The 14,522-nt window shown below is 45.3% G+C and overlaps 2 protein-coding genes across 6 annotated transcripts in view; one reads left to right on the forward strand and one right to left on the reverse strand.

Moving 5' to 3' along the window:
• Positions 1 to 8,798, reverse strand: part of HCFC2 (host cell factor C2) — a 31,613-nt gene extending 22,815 nt beyond the window's left edge. For 3 of the 5 annotated variants that reach the window (XM_058673041.1, XM_058673037.1, XM_058673040.1), the window contains exons 1-3: positions 8,602 to 8,798; positions 7,025 to 7,173; positions 5,739 to 5,899 (exon numbers count right to left, since the gene is read on the reverse strand). In XM_058673041.1, coding sequence (XP_058529024.1) covers positions 5,739 to 5,899; positions 7,025 to 7,173; positions 8,602 to 8,764 — 473 coding nt within the window. In that variant the 5' untranslated portion in view covers positions 8,765 to 8,798. The other 2 variants (XM_058673039.1, XM_058673038.1) reach the window with 2 other exon arrangements.
• Positions 8,799 to 9,166: 368 nt separating this feature from the next.
• Positions 9,167 to 14,522, forward strand: part of GLT8D2 (glycosyltransferase 8 domain containing 2) — a 48,003-nt gene continuing 42,647 nt past the window's right edge. Inside the window, exons 1-2 of the mRNA XM_058673047.1 lie at positions 9,167 to 9,203; positions 12,504 to 12,682. The gene's annotated coding sequence lies outside the window, so the exon portion shown is untranslated. The remainder of the gene's footprint in view (positions 9,204 to 12,503; positions 12,683 to 14,522) is intronic.

The following is a 14,522-nucleotide window of genomic DNA, read 5'->3' on the forward strand; positions in this document are numbered from 1 at the left end:
TATGGGATGCCGGTGCTGAGAAGTGGAGAATAAGCAGCCGAGTCATTGTGTCAGCACCTGTCAGTTCTATTTATAAAAGATAAGTCTACATCAAAATGATCACAGACTGAAAATTATATAAACAAAGGAATAAAACAATATATAATCATTCTGGGAGATTTTAGCGTGTTGCTGACACACCCACACCCTCAAATTCAGAAAGCTTTGAATAATCATTTAAAACAATGATTTTATAAAGAACTTTGTCCCCAAACTTGACTCAAGGACTCCTGGTCTTTTTGAGTACCTATAAAAAAAATCACAAATGTTGCTGTGAAAGCCACAAATAAGCTCTTCAAGTAGGAACAATTGCATAAACAGCAGTCTCTGACCACAACATTATACAAAATTTCCGCTCAGAAAAAGTTAAGGTATTCTACCAAGCTACTTTTGGATTAAATGGAAACTACAATAATATACTAAAAACTATAGGATATGGCAAAAGTCAGCTAAAGGAAAATGTGCAGCAATTTCAGGCATTGAAAGTAAATGAATCATAACTAAAAATGAAAATAAATGAATAGAAATTAGAAAAAAGTTAAAAACAAAATTCAAACTGTTAGCAGTTTACTAGAGACTAGGTAGGGAGGCATTTGGTGCAACAGTGAAGATGTTACTTAGGACATCTGCCTCCCATAACCTGATCACAGGGCTTGAGTGCCAGCTCTACGTCCAATCCAGCTTCCTGCTAATGTGCACCCTGGGAGGCCCAAGTGCTTATGTCCTTGACAACACATGGAGAGATTCAGAATGAATTCCAGGTTCCTGGCTTTTGCCTACCCATTAGACAACTAATTAGTAAACTAGTGGATGAAAGACACCACTACCACCCAACAATCAGATAAAAAATAAGTAAATACTTAGAAAAAGAGAAGAGAAAGAAATATTAAAGAAAAATAAACAATAAAACTAACAGGTGCCAGTGTGGTTGTCTAGCAGTTAATAATCTCTGCCTCTGGTATTGGCAACCCACACAGGCTGCTCTGCTCTACTTCCAATCCAGTTCTCTGCTAATGGCCTGGGGGAGCAGCAGAAGATGCTCAAAGCCTTAGGCCCCTGTACCTACATAGCAGACACAGAAATTCCTGGTACCCAGCTTCAGAAAACCCAGAGCTGCGCACTGCGATCATCTGGGGAGTGAACTACTGCACGGAAGATCTCTCTTTAATTCTTTCAAGTAAAATAAATAAATTAAAAAAAATAATAACAGGGTTCAGTGGGAAAAAAATTCAATGAAAAAATAAACAGGCAAATCTAATTTAGAAAAGATGATATGAACATTAGGAATAAGGAAAAAGCAATTTTAAAGATAGAGAGACTCATCTTAACACTTTTTAAAAAAAAAAGATTTATTTATTTTTATTGGAAAGACAAACTTACAGAAGGAAAGGAGAGACAGAGAGAAAGATCTTCTATCTACTAGTTCACTCCCTAAGTGGCTGCAATGGCCAGAGATGAGCTGATCCAGAGTCAGGAGCCAGGAGCCAGCAGCTTCTTCTGGGTCTCCCCTGTGAATGCAGGGTCCTAGGCTTTGAGCCATCCTCTACTGCCCTCCTAGGCCACAGCAAGGAGCTGGATGGGAAGTTGAGCAGCCAGGCCACAAACCAGCACCCATACGGGGTTCTGGTGCTTGCAAGGTGAGGATATAGCCACTGAGCCACCATGTCGGGCCCCATCTTATAACTTTTACAAATAAATCAAAAGATCTAGATAAATGGGTGATTTTTCAAGGAAAACATAAATTGTCAAGATGACTCAAGAGAAGACAGAAAACCTAAATCGATCAATAATAAAACTGAAAAGACAAACAGCTTTTTATTTATTTTCATAATAAATCCAGACAGTTCAGAAATTTCTATTAAAAATGCAAGGGTTTACATTATTTCAGTATAATAAAAAATGGAGAGCTCGCCACACCCTTGGTTGATATCCCTAATTATGTTTTCTTTCCAGAGCTAACATAATCCTAATATACTCAGAATAGCATCCTATTACCCAAAAAGGCAGCATGGTAAAACAACACTAATGATCATACATATTTATGTATGTATATATAATAAAAACACTAATGATCATATATATGTGTGTATATATATATGCTTTTCAAAATATATTTTCCATGAGCTTTTTGATGTAACCTTACATTATAAATAAGAAAATAAATGTTGGAAATACAATAATAATGGGAGCTCTCTGTCTCTGAAATTAATATCTCTTAAATGGTCAACTTGTTTGAAAGGCAGGGAAACACACACACGGTGGGGGCAATGGGAGGAAATAAGTATCTCTTAAACTTGTTTGAAAGGCATGGACACACACACACACACACTTGGTGGCGGTGGGTGGGTGGAAATATTTATTGTCTCACGCCCCAACTGTTCACAACAGTCAAGGCTGAGAGAGGACCAAGCTAGGAACCAGGTAGAAGTCATGGACTAGGAGCCCAGTCTGGATCCTCAACACAGATAAATAAATAAAAGCAGAATAGACAGTCTAGAAAGAAACTCTCACATTTGTGGTTAACTGTTTTTCTACAAAGATGCCAATCCAATTCATAAGGAAAGTGTAGTCTTTTCAAGCAATGGTGTTGGAACATCTGGATACTGACAATGTAAAAAGATTAATTTAGACTGTTACCATCTCACACATAATATTTAACTCAGATGAACTCGAATGTACATTTCATGGGCAGAAATGTAACATTTCATGGACAGAAATGTAAGAGTTAAAACTATAAAACCTAGCCCAACTACAGGCAACTGCTGGGAGAAAAGCAACTGACAGCTGGCTAAACTTCTGGCCTGGTTAATGCCAACTCTGTGTTAACTACACCAGTGTGCCAGCATAACTGCCTATTCTTTAAAACAAACAAAACAAAAGACTTGGGGGAACCGGAAGGCAAGAGTGTCTGCCCAAGGGGGAGCACAAATTGTCTAGGGCAGGAGACTGGGTTGGGCTAGCTGGTTTGTGTGAGACTTGAGGTTTGGGGTGGAACTGGTCAGGCACAGGTACCCTCCAGTACGTGTGTGGGCTGGTGCAGGGGCTGGCTGGGCCAGCACACACGAGGGCCAGGTCTGACAACCTTCCAGGTGGGGTTTCTTAGGGGACTCCCCAACTAGACCACTATGTCCAATTCTAGACCTCAGAAAAATTTACATAGACATGAGGTCCAATTCCAGAGCACATGTTGAAGCAGTGGGCCACCTCAGTCGCTGACTCCCGTGCAAGAACAGAGCATACAGATGCACGGCCGGCCCTTCTAAGCTAACAGAAGGCTTTGAGTACCTCTTCAAAGGATGGAAAGAAGGGCAGACTGAACAAAATTCAGAACAGGTTCTACAACAAGCACACAGGTCAATGAGTACCCTGAGGTACACATGGGCAGCGAACAACCCTTAGAATTTCTCACCTCTGGTGCAACAGAGCCAACAACTTCTCAGATCAAGACCACTCAAATAACACCCTTGGAACATTCTTCCCCACCACCAGGGTCTCTAAGGTGACATCAACGTCAGTCTCCTGGTGCTGATTTACATGCCCCTCTACCCAAGGACACAAGAAAAAACACAAAAGCATTTATGTTACCCACCTTCCCCCCCCCCTTGACCCTCCACATCCTAATCAGAGACCCACTTGGGTCTGCAAATTCCTCACCTTTGTAATGAAGATTAAAATTAAAAACCTTAAAAAATTATTAAAATTTTAAAATAAAACAGGAACAGAATGAACATTGTGATGCAGATGAAGCCACTGCACAGGATACCCACATCCCACAGAGAGTACCAATTCAACTCCTGGCTCTTCCCCTTCCTGTCTAGCTTCCTGCTAATGAATTCAGAGAGGCAGCAGGTGATGGCTCAAGTACTTCAGTCCCTTTCACCAACCTGGGAATCCCAGACGGAAATGCAGGGTCTGTTGTTGGCCCCAACTGCATGGGCATTTGGGAAGTGAATTAGTGGGCACAAGATCAATTATCTCTCCTATCACTCTACCTTTTAAAGCTAAAGTCCAGAAGAACAAATCTTTATACACTATGAAGATTCCATTCTATACAAAATGCAACTTGAAAGTGCTGTGAAAACTACACCAAAGATTTTATTTGCCATCACAATGAAACTGGCAGAAAAGTATTCAATCACAGGGAAGCAAAGAGGCTTAGATTCCCTGCTATGAAGGATACACACCTAAGTGTGAATCAGAAAACTGCCTTTTGTGGCAGGCCCTGGCCATGGTGCCCATTTGTGGAGTGAGCCAGTGATGGAAGATCCCTCTCTCTCTCTGTAACTGTCTCTCAAATAAATGAAATAAATCTTTAAAAAAAAAAACTCTCCAAAATCAGAATGCTCTAATAACACTGTGATCAAAATCCAACCCTAACAGAGAACAGCTAGTGATTAATTCTGTTTAGGAAGATTTTTCTTGGGGCCTGGCACAATGTTTCCATTGCCTAATCTTCTGCCTGCAAGCGCCAGGATCCTATATGGACACCGGTTTGTGTCCTGGCAGCTCCACTTCCCATCCAGTTCCCTGCTTTGGCCTGGGAAAGCAGTAGAAGACAGCCCAAAGCCTTGGGACCCTGCACACAGGTGGGAGACTCAGATGAAGCTCTTGACTCCTAGCTTCAGATCAGCTCAGCCCTGGCCACTATGGCCATTTGGGGAGTGAACCAGTAAATGGAAGAACTCACTGTCCCTCCTTTTCTCTGTAAATCTGCCTTTCCAAAAAAAATTTTTTTAATCTTTTTTCTTTATCTTTATTAGAAAGATTTATAGAAAAAAGCAGAAACAGAGAGAAAGATCTTCCATCTGCTGGTTCACTCCCCAAATGGCCACAACAGCCAAGGCTAGATCGATCTGAAGCCAGAAACCAGGAACTCTTTTCAGGTCCCCATGTGGGTGCAGCAGCACACCGGCTTGGGTCATCCTTCACTGCCTTTCTAGGCACACTAGCAGGTGCTGAACAGGAAGTGGAATAGCTGGGAGTCAAACAAACATCCATATGGGGTCCTGGCACCACAGACAGAGGCCTAACTCACTAAGCCAAGGCGACGGCTCTGAGAAAAAGACTTTTAAAATTATTTGTCAGCTTTGACCCACTGCAACAGCTTTGTCTATGAAATATCGAATTACAACTTTCATCCAATAGTCATATTTTTGTCAGTAAATTCCCAAAAACGGCTCAGGGTTGTGGTGCATCAGGTTAAGCCATTGTTCATAATGCCAGCAACACCTAAAGGCACTGGTTCAAGTATTGTTAATGCAGTTGGGAGAGCAGGCCAGCCCTGGCCATTGCAGCCACTTGAGGAGTGAGCCAGCATGCAGAAGATCTCTTTGTTTCTCCATCTCTCCTCTCTGTAATTCTGCCTTTCAAATAAAATCTATTTAAAAAGTGTTTGATTTCCAAGGAAACCTAATCATAAAATAATCCTGTTATTTTTTCATTATCATTTATAACATAAATATATTATGCTTCAGTATATACAAATCTAATGACAAATGTAATTATGCTAACATCAATTTAATAAAATGACTTCTGACTAGAAAAAGCAGTTTTTAAAGAAACATTCCAAGTACTAAAAAAACACAAAAACACACAAGTTGCTCAGTAAGTGCCCTCCCTTTTACTAATTCAGGATGGAAGAAGTCAAATCTCCTTAATCCACACCATAAAATAAGTATTTGATCTAAGAAAGACCATACCTAGGAACATTATTGTTTGAATCTTCACTTTCATTTGCCAAGCCACCAAACAGATAGCATTTGTTCCCATATAAAGAGAAGCTATGTCCAAGCCTAGGACAAGGAGGCAACCCAGAAGAAGGGGGATGGGGCTTCACTTTTTTCCATAACCAACGACTTGCCTAAAAAAGAACATAAGCATACACAAGCAAAAATCAAGGAAGCTCCAGTACTGTCAACAGTACACATCACAACAACACATTTTAATCCAGATCCAGTAAGAAGGAACCAATAAAACACTTTTTGAATAAATGAGAAATAAGTAGCTAACTTCTGGAATTAAAATATATGCGCCAATAAAAATTGAGTCTAGTCTTTCAAATTTACAGAATTCACAATGGCAAGTTAAGCTAATAATAATAATAATAAACACTAAGTTTTTTCCAAATGAAAAATTAAATGCTCTCTCTCTCTCTCTCGGAATAAGTGTTTAGCATAAATAGCTAGTACACCTACATCTCACATCAATGCTTGAGTCTGATTCCCAACTCTGGGTTTTGACTCCAGCGTCTTGCAATGTAGATCTTGGGAAGCGGCAATGATGGCTCACAGTAACTGAATTCCCTCTACCTCCATGGCCGTAGGTATTTCTATATTTATACTGTTTGTGAAATGGGTCATCTGTAAACAGATATAACCCATCCACATGTGCCTGGAAACACATGAGCAGATCAGGAGGAAAAGTGAACTAGGACCCCAGGTCTGGCTCATTAGCAGTAAAATTTCCAAATGTTTTATGAATCTGTTTTGTATGTACTGCCAAGGGGGAAAAAGTTACTTCAATTACTATGAGAAAAAAGCAGTGGTTTTCAAAGGATGGTGTGGAAACCAGCAGCCTGAGCTGGGAACGTGGCAGACACGCAGACACTCAGCTCACGGTGCAGATGACAGCGACATGGAATCTCCGGAGGCAGGACCTGCACTCTGCATTCCCAAGTCCTCCCCGTGCTCTCGCCCCATGCAACAGGTCAAAGCTGAACAACTGCATCAAGACATTAAGCATATAACACATACAACTGATGCTAAGTAACAGATACCTTACGTCACAATGTCATACTGGGAAGGGAAAAAGACTCACATTACACACTCTGACTTCTGATGTGGAATTACTTCTCTTTGCAGCCATAAAACGTGAAGTTTATACTATTTTAAATATGTGAATCAAATATTTGCAATCTTGTGAACAACTGTGAGCAGTGTCTTTATTAAAGCTTCAATATAAAATAATAAGTTGTAAATGCACTTACTTGTAACTCATACAGCTCATTGCTGTATCTTCCATACTCAACCATTCCCCCAAATACCAATATTCTGGTACCATCACAGACAAATCCATGGGCAGCACAGCCTGGAGGGATGTCTCCTCTAACAGCTGGCAGGAACCACTGATTTGTAACTAGTTGCCAAAATAAAAGTAAAAGCAATTATAAAAAGCAACACATTCTACAGTATGCACCTCCATTGGATTAGCTTTATCAGTGTTTCTAAACGGGGGATAGTTCTCCCCACCTCCACCTCAGGACACACTTGGCAAGGTCTGGAAACATCCTTAGCTATCACAGCTGGTAGTGTAGATGGGAATGGCCCCTGGTAGGGAAAAGTCAGGGATGCAGCGAAATAGCTTACAATGGACACGGCAGGTGTCAATCACCTGGCTCAATTTGCCAAAAGTACTGCTATTGTAGGAAAAAAAAAATTTACTCACAGCATTTAAGTCTTAGTTTCATGTCATCTACAAATTTAAAATCTGAGGCTTAAAAACCTTGGTAATTAGTGCTGTTCCTAAGTAACCTGGCACAGCAAGATTCAAATCAAGTCTAACTGCTCCCAAAGCCCAGCATTTTTACACACTCGATCAAACAACTTGAACTTCATAGGCTGAGGCACCACGAGGAGGAGGAGGAGCTGAAAGACATAAAATTTCCTCTACTGAAGTGTTTTAACTTTTAAAAGGCCACTGTGATTAAGCTGTCGTGTCAAAGCAAAGTTAGCGGTCACGGAGCAGACCCAGACAGAATGCAGTAGCTTAGTCTCACACTAGGGAAACACATCTCCGACAGCTGGAGTATTTACCAAGTGGGGAAACTGGAATTCCCTTTTCATTTCTAGAACCTCCTTCTTACTCCATGGAGGTGCCTGAAGGGCAGGGCCTCCCCGGCCTGGGCACTTGGGGTCCTCAGTGGTGCTCCAGCTACGACAGCCCCTCTGAGAGTCGCTAGCCCATCTCGCTCAGCGTCCTCACACACACCTGCAGGTGCACGTCGCTGCCAGACTAGAGCGTTACTCAGCGGGTGGCTCTACACCGCTCCGGGTCAGACCCTGGGCGAAAGTACCAGAAGGCCTCTCGCTTTCCCGGTCCCCTCCTCCATGATTCCCCTTCCTCCCAAGGAAAGCAGGCCCGGGGTAGCTTTAGAAGGGGCTTAGGTGTGTGGCGGGGAGAGGACGGGGGGGGGGGCGGAGTTTTGTCGTTTTTGACAGAAAAAGGATCCGAAGACCCCGCAGGGAGACCTCCGGGAGAGGCCCAGGCGGGTGGAAAGCGCCCCGGTGGCCTCCGTCGGCCGGCAAGGGCCGGGGCGGGGGGGTGATCTGGGGACCTGCGCGCTCCGCTCCGAAGCCGTTCCTCCCGCCGGCCCCGAGGAAACAGCCGCCATCCGAGACACCACGGCGAGCCGCGAAGCCCTCGGCCACGAGCCGCGGTCCCCGCCGCCCGAGGAAGCGGTGACCGGACGGTGACAGCTGTCAGGGCCGCGGCCTCCGCCTCGTCTCCCCTCCCCCTCAGCGGCTCCCGCAGGCGGAGCCGAGGAACCGTCGCCGCGCCTTTTACCGGTGTTGTAGACGTGCAGCTCGTCCGCGATGCCTTCGTTGCCCCCTCCGAAGATGATCATCAACTCCCGGATGGCCACGGCCCGGTGTCCGTGTCGGGCGCGGGGCACCGGCCCCGTGAAGGAAGAAACCCGCCTCCAGTTGAGGAGGCTGGGAGCCGCCATCTTCCCAACCCCCGCCCCTCTGCCCACAATGCTCCGCGCCCGCTCCAGCGCCCCGGCTCCCGGCGCCTCCAGCTGTGCGCGCGAGGGGCCGTCACGTGACGGCGGGCGCCGGCCGCCCGACCTGGGCGCCCCGACCCACGGGGTGAGGGGCCTTCGGGGAGCCCCGGGCCGCGCATGGAGCAGGCGGGGATTCCGGCGCAACGCGCGTCCTGGCGAGAGTGGTACCCTCGGGGGTAGTCTGTCGAGTATCACACCCTCAGGGCAGTTACCTCAGACACGCTGAGGGAAGTCCCAGTCGAAGCCCCAAACGCGGGAAAAGGACCCGGCCTGTCTGGCTGGTCGAGGAAGGGCGTCGCGGGATGCGGGCTTAACCCAGACAGCTTGCGGGAGTGACGGGGCGCTGCGCCCTCCGGAGCTGTGGCAAGGACCGCTGCGCAGTGTAGTCGGGGAGCCACGCTGGGAACCTCAGGAACCGTGAGCCACGGAAAGTGTTGGTTTGGTTTGGGTGGGCGATTATGTGTAGATTTCTGTTTTACTTCTAGCTAACAACCTTTAGCCCTCCATCGTCTGGCATAGCATCCTTCCACCCATCCAGTGAGGTGGGCCCACCTGAGCACAGAGAAGGAACCTGATTATCTGGCGGACACAAAAGAACAGAGGGCAGGCACTTGGTCTGTTTTCTCACAGTGTCTGGGTTCAAGTTCCTGTTCCCCTTCCTTCCTGGCCCAGCTCCCTGCTGAAGTGCACTCTGGGAGCTGGCAGGGATGGTTCCAGGACTTGCATCTCTGCCCCCCCCACAGAGGCCTGAATGAGTTCATGGCCCCTGGATCAGAGTTAAGCATCTGAGCAGTGACCCAACTATGGGGCACCCTCTTACACACCCTCGCTTCTGCCTCAGTCTCCTGCTTCTTCATTTTCTAAAGAAAATTAAAACAATAGAGGCTAGGATTCCTACATGGGCATGCCCCCCTGCAGCCCAGCCTAACCACAAGACAACAGTGTTTCTGCTAGCAGCCATGTAACCCTCAGCAAAGCCAGTTGCCTGGTGATCTTGCGCAAAATCACTCTTCATAGATGCATACAGTTACATTAGGTGGAGTCTATGAAATACATGCCAAGAGCATGTATGTGATTTGCCACTTACACTGAAAGTGGGCAACTGTGAGCTGATGGATGTGTTCATTTGCTTCACTAAAGTAACCTTTTTATTGTATGTATCCCATAGCATGTTGCATACTTGAATATACACAATTAAATTTGGGTATAAAAGGGATACAAGAACATCAAGGGGGGAAACCCCTAGTAAAGGGCCCAAGAACCTGTGGGAAAGCTGCAACACATGGGATAGATGGCATGAGACCCCAAATTCCTTTTTTTTCTTAGTCAGTTTTCTGTTTCAATTTCTCTCCTAGGCTCAACTCACTTTCCCGCTAACCCTTCGGCTGCCTCTCTGACTGCCTCTCTTCCTTTTCAACCACTTACGTTTCCTTGAGAAATAATTCTCTACCTTTTTAAATAAGAAATTCTTTCATCCTATGATCTCCTACTATGTTAATTATAAAGGTCCTACATCTAAATAAGGTCTCATTCACAGGCTGTGTGGGTTGAGAATTGAACATATTGGTGGGGTGTTTAGGTCCAGTCTGTGATGCGATGCTTTATCCAACAGGAAAGATAATTTACCAGAGAAACTTCGGCTTGCCTATCCTTCAGTGATAAGTCTATAGCAGATGTTCAACTCTCAGGAAGTTTCAGCCTTTGAAACTACAGGAATGGAAGCTGTCTCCTAGGAGAAAAGTGTAGAAAGGGAAGCAAAGAGGAAGGGAGAAGAGTGTCAGGGAGGACATGTTACTGTAGCAAAAGGAAGAGAAGGAACCAGAAAGGCTGTCCCACAGATTGGAGCCACCTGCTTGCTTGTAATGCTAGCATCCCAAACCAGAGTCCCAATTACCCTACTTCCAGTCCAGCTTCCTCTGATGCACCTGGGAAGGCAGCGAAACATGTCTCCCATGTGTGACACCTGGATGGAGTCCCAGGCTCCTGGCCTCTTCCTGACCCAGACCTAGCTGTTGCAGGTATTTGCAGAGTAAACCAGCTGATGAAATTCTTCTTCTTTTTTTTTTCCTTTTTTTATTGGAAAGGCAGATTTACTGAGAGGAAGATTTTCTATCTGCTGATTCATTCCCCGAGTGGTCACAACAGCTAGAATTGTGCTGATCCAAAGCCAGTGGCCGGGAGCTTCTTTGGGTCTTCAATGCAGCTGCAAGGCCTCAAGTCCTTGGGCTATCTCCCAGTCCACAAGCAGGGAGCTGGATGGGAAATGGAACGGCCAGGACATGAACCAGCACCCACATGGAATCCTGGAGCATAGAAGGGGAGGATTTTGGCCACTGAGCCATCATGTTGAACCCTATTTCATTTTGAAAGATTTATTTCTTTTTACTTGAAAGTCAGTTACAGAAAAAGGAGAGACAGATGTTCCATCTCCTGGTTTACTTCCCCAAATGGCTGCAACAATTAAAGCTGAGCTGGTTTGAAATCAGGAGTTTCATTGGGGTCTCCCACATGGGTAAAAGGACCCTAAGGCCATGGGCCATATCTACTCTTCTCCAGACCTTTAGCAGGAAGTTGGATTGGGAGTGGAGCAAGTAGGTCTTGAGCCAGCACCCAAATGGCGTGTCAATGCATGGGCAGAGGATTAGCATGCTATGCCAATGCGACAGCTCTTGTTTTTTCCTGGTGTGTGTGTGTGAGAGAGAGACAGTGAGAGAAAAAGGTTGAGTAGCCACAGAGGTCAAAAGGGAACTGGGTGAGGATGTCAGAGAAGTCACAGGCGAAGGGACTTTCACAGAAGCAGAAGTGGTTATCAAAAAGCCATAGGGTTCAAGTAGGAGGCTGAACAGATTACAAATCTGCTAGATTTGTAAATTTGGAGGCTATTGCTATTTCTGCCCCAGATGAAAACACTTTCTGAGGAGTGGAAGGGACTACGCCAGAGGGAATCAAAGAATGAGTAATAAGAAAGTACAGATAACACGTAGGGTCTACTCTTTAGAGAGACTTCCTGTGAGACAACAGCAGCTGTAGGAAAAGGTGTGCAGAGAAAATCATTTTGGATGATAAGACTTGCTCATGATTGTGCATCACAAGAAAGATCCGTTGGAAAGAAAAGACATTGTGGCACTACTGGTTAAGTCGCCATTTGGGATGCCCACATGTCACAATGGAGTCTTGGGTTTGGGGATGCAGCCAGAGTCACTTTATAGCTGTATGCCTGTGGCTGAATGTTTTTTCCTCTTTGACCTCAGATTCTTTGCCTATAAAAATGGCAACAAAACTTTTAAGGTTATGCTTTTGGATTAAACAAAATATAAAAACTGAATAACGCATGTCTAGTGACCATTCACCAACAGACTGTGAAAGAAGTCAAGGGCTTTGTCATTCATCGTTACGTGCACAGTCACCTTGTGGAGAAAAAAAGCTAGCAATAAAGTTGGACTCATGGAGCTGCTCACAGTGACTGACATCTAAACTGTGTTGCTGGGGGACTGGTGTACCTTAACTAAGACAAAGGCATTTAGGGTTGTGCTGTGGCCCAGCAAAGCAAGGACTGTGCCGAACTTATGCAGTGCCTGGCGTGTCATTAGCTTTTAGTCACTAGTATCTTGTTTAATTTTGACATCACTGCCTTTATTTTAGTGACAATACCACTGTTTCATTTCATCCTCCTGAGCTGCAGGCCACTAAGGAGTCAAACCTACAGCAAGGAGCTGGTGCCAGAGGTCGCAGACCGTATGCAGAGTTTTCAGCCAGGAGTGTCATTCACAACGGCCAAAGGAGACCTTAATCTCATCGCAGGACTTGGGCCAAGGGCTTATTGGCAGCAGTCTGAGAAGAGCTTTCGGGGAGTGTGAGCAAGTGGGTGGAACTCAATAGCAGAGAGCCTGGGCAGGTTCTGCTCTTGAACTGAGTGAAGCAGGTGGTGTCTAAGAGGTCTGTGCATGGGTGGCATGGCTCCAGCCACAGATCCTGGCTTAAGGATAGTGGTGGGGAGGGCAGCTGGCAAGAGCAAGGCATGGCTCTAGGCCAGATATTACCTAAGTCAATTACCAGAATAGGAAATCAACAAAACAACCAAGGAAGAAAAACAGTCGTAGCTGTGGGAGAGCAGGAACCAGGTCCAAGTCTCAGGTAAGGGAGCCTGAATTGCTGGCAGGCCAGAGAGTGGCAGGGTGCCGAAGCTCAGGCTGGTAAGGAGAAGCAGAGCTCACCAGGCATGCAACAGGGAATGAAGGCTGCTCTAGTGATTTCTGGCCCTAGCGTGTGATCCTGGAGACCAGCCAAGGAGACAAAGGGGATAAAAAGTCTTATCAGCCTGACCTAGCGTAGTAGTGATTCATTGGTTACCGCAGAGCTCTTCTTCCTTTCCTTCCAGACACCCTTATCAGCCTTAATAGATTTTTATCTGTGACCTGATCTAAAAGTTATACACTCAGGCAAGGCAGGTCCTGTGGGCAAGAAGTGATGAAGCTTCAACTAGCAAGATGTACACGTAGAGTATAAGGTGTCAGGTGCACCTTTAGTTGACAGTGATAGCACAAATTTAAAATGTATGTGAAGTGTGGGCATCTGGTACAGGACTTAAGCTGCCACACAAGATGCCCGTTTCCTATATCAGAGTGCCCAAGTTCAAGTCCTGACTCCACTCCCCTTACCAGTTTCCTGCCAGTGTGCAGCTTGGAAGACAGTGGTGATGGCTCAGGTTGCTAGGACTCTGTCACCTACATGGGAGACCTGGATTCAGTGCCTAGCGTCTGCCCTCTGCCTGGCCCAGCCCCAGCTGTTGTGGGAATGTGGAGAGTAAATTAGTGGAAGGAAATTCACTTTCATTGTCTCTCTCGGCCCCTCAAATAAATAGCATTTAAAAATGCGACGTATGTGGCATAACAATATGTTCTAAGGAATGCATCACTGGTGATTTCATTGTTGTATGACCATCATATATTACACGAAATCTGGATGGTCCCCCCGAGACACACTGAAACTATCTCATATAGCCTGTTGGGTTTTTGAGTTGTTACTGTGTGTTTGTTTGTGTTTTACTTTTTAAACCTTGTTAAAGCAAAGAGACAAACACATGTAATAGCCCAGACTAGGATGTTGACTGTCTTCTACCCCCGCCCCTACATCTCCTCCTGGCAAATCTGCAGAGGAAGTAACGGGCATGGGGCTGTCATCTCCTGTGATGACAGCACTTGGACATCTCCTAAAGGACCTGCTGGGGGCTGTGTTACAGAGAACTTTGTTAGCAAGTAGAAGGAGTAGCTCTGAGATAACAATCAGAAGTACAGTACAGTAAATTCATTAGGCAGGAACATAGAGGCTTATTACCAAGTATGAACTCTATATAACTAAATGAGTTGCTCTTTCATACCACCGGCCTCACCACAGACACTTACGGACTGTGTTACTCTAAGAGGTCAGCATAGCCATGCCATCGGTAGGCAACAGGATTCTTTCAGCTCTATAACAATATTAAGGGACCACCACTGTGCAGGACTGTAAACATCCTTATGTGACATATGACTATACATCACACAGCATTGCACTCAGACATACAACTGTAGTGGACCGATGTGGCTTAACCACATTAAGATTTGTTTTTCTTACATAACAAAGGAATCTCACTGCAGTTAGTTCAGGAATAGTAATTCTGAGGGCCAGTAGGGAGGTTGGCTCCTTACTTGGTGCCATCTGT

This window comes from Ochotona princeps, chromosome 15, assembly GCF_030435755.1.
Source record: "Ochotona princeps isolate mOchPri1 chromosome 15, mOchPri1.hap1, whole genome shotgun sequence".
In the NCBI taxonomy this organism is placed as follows: Eukaryota; Metazoa; Chordata; class Mammalia; order Lagomorpha; family Ochotonidae; genus Ochotona; species Ochotona princeps.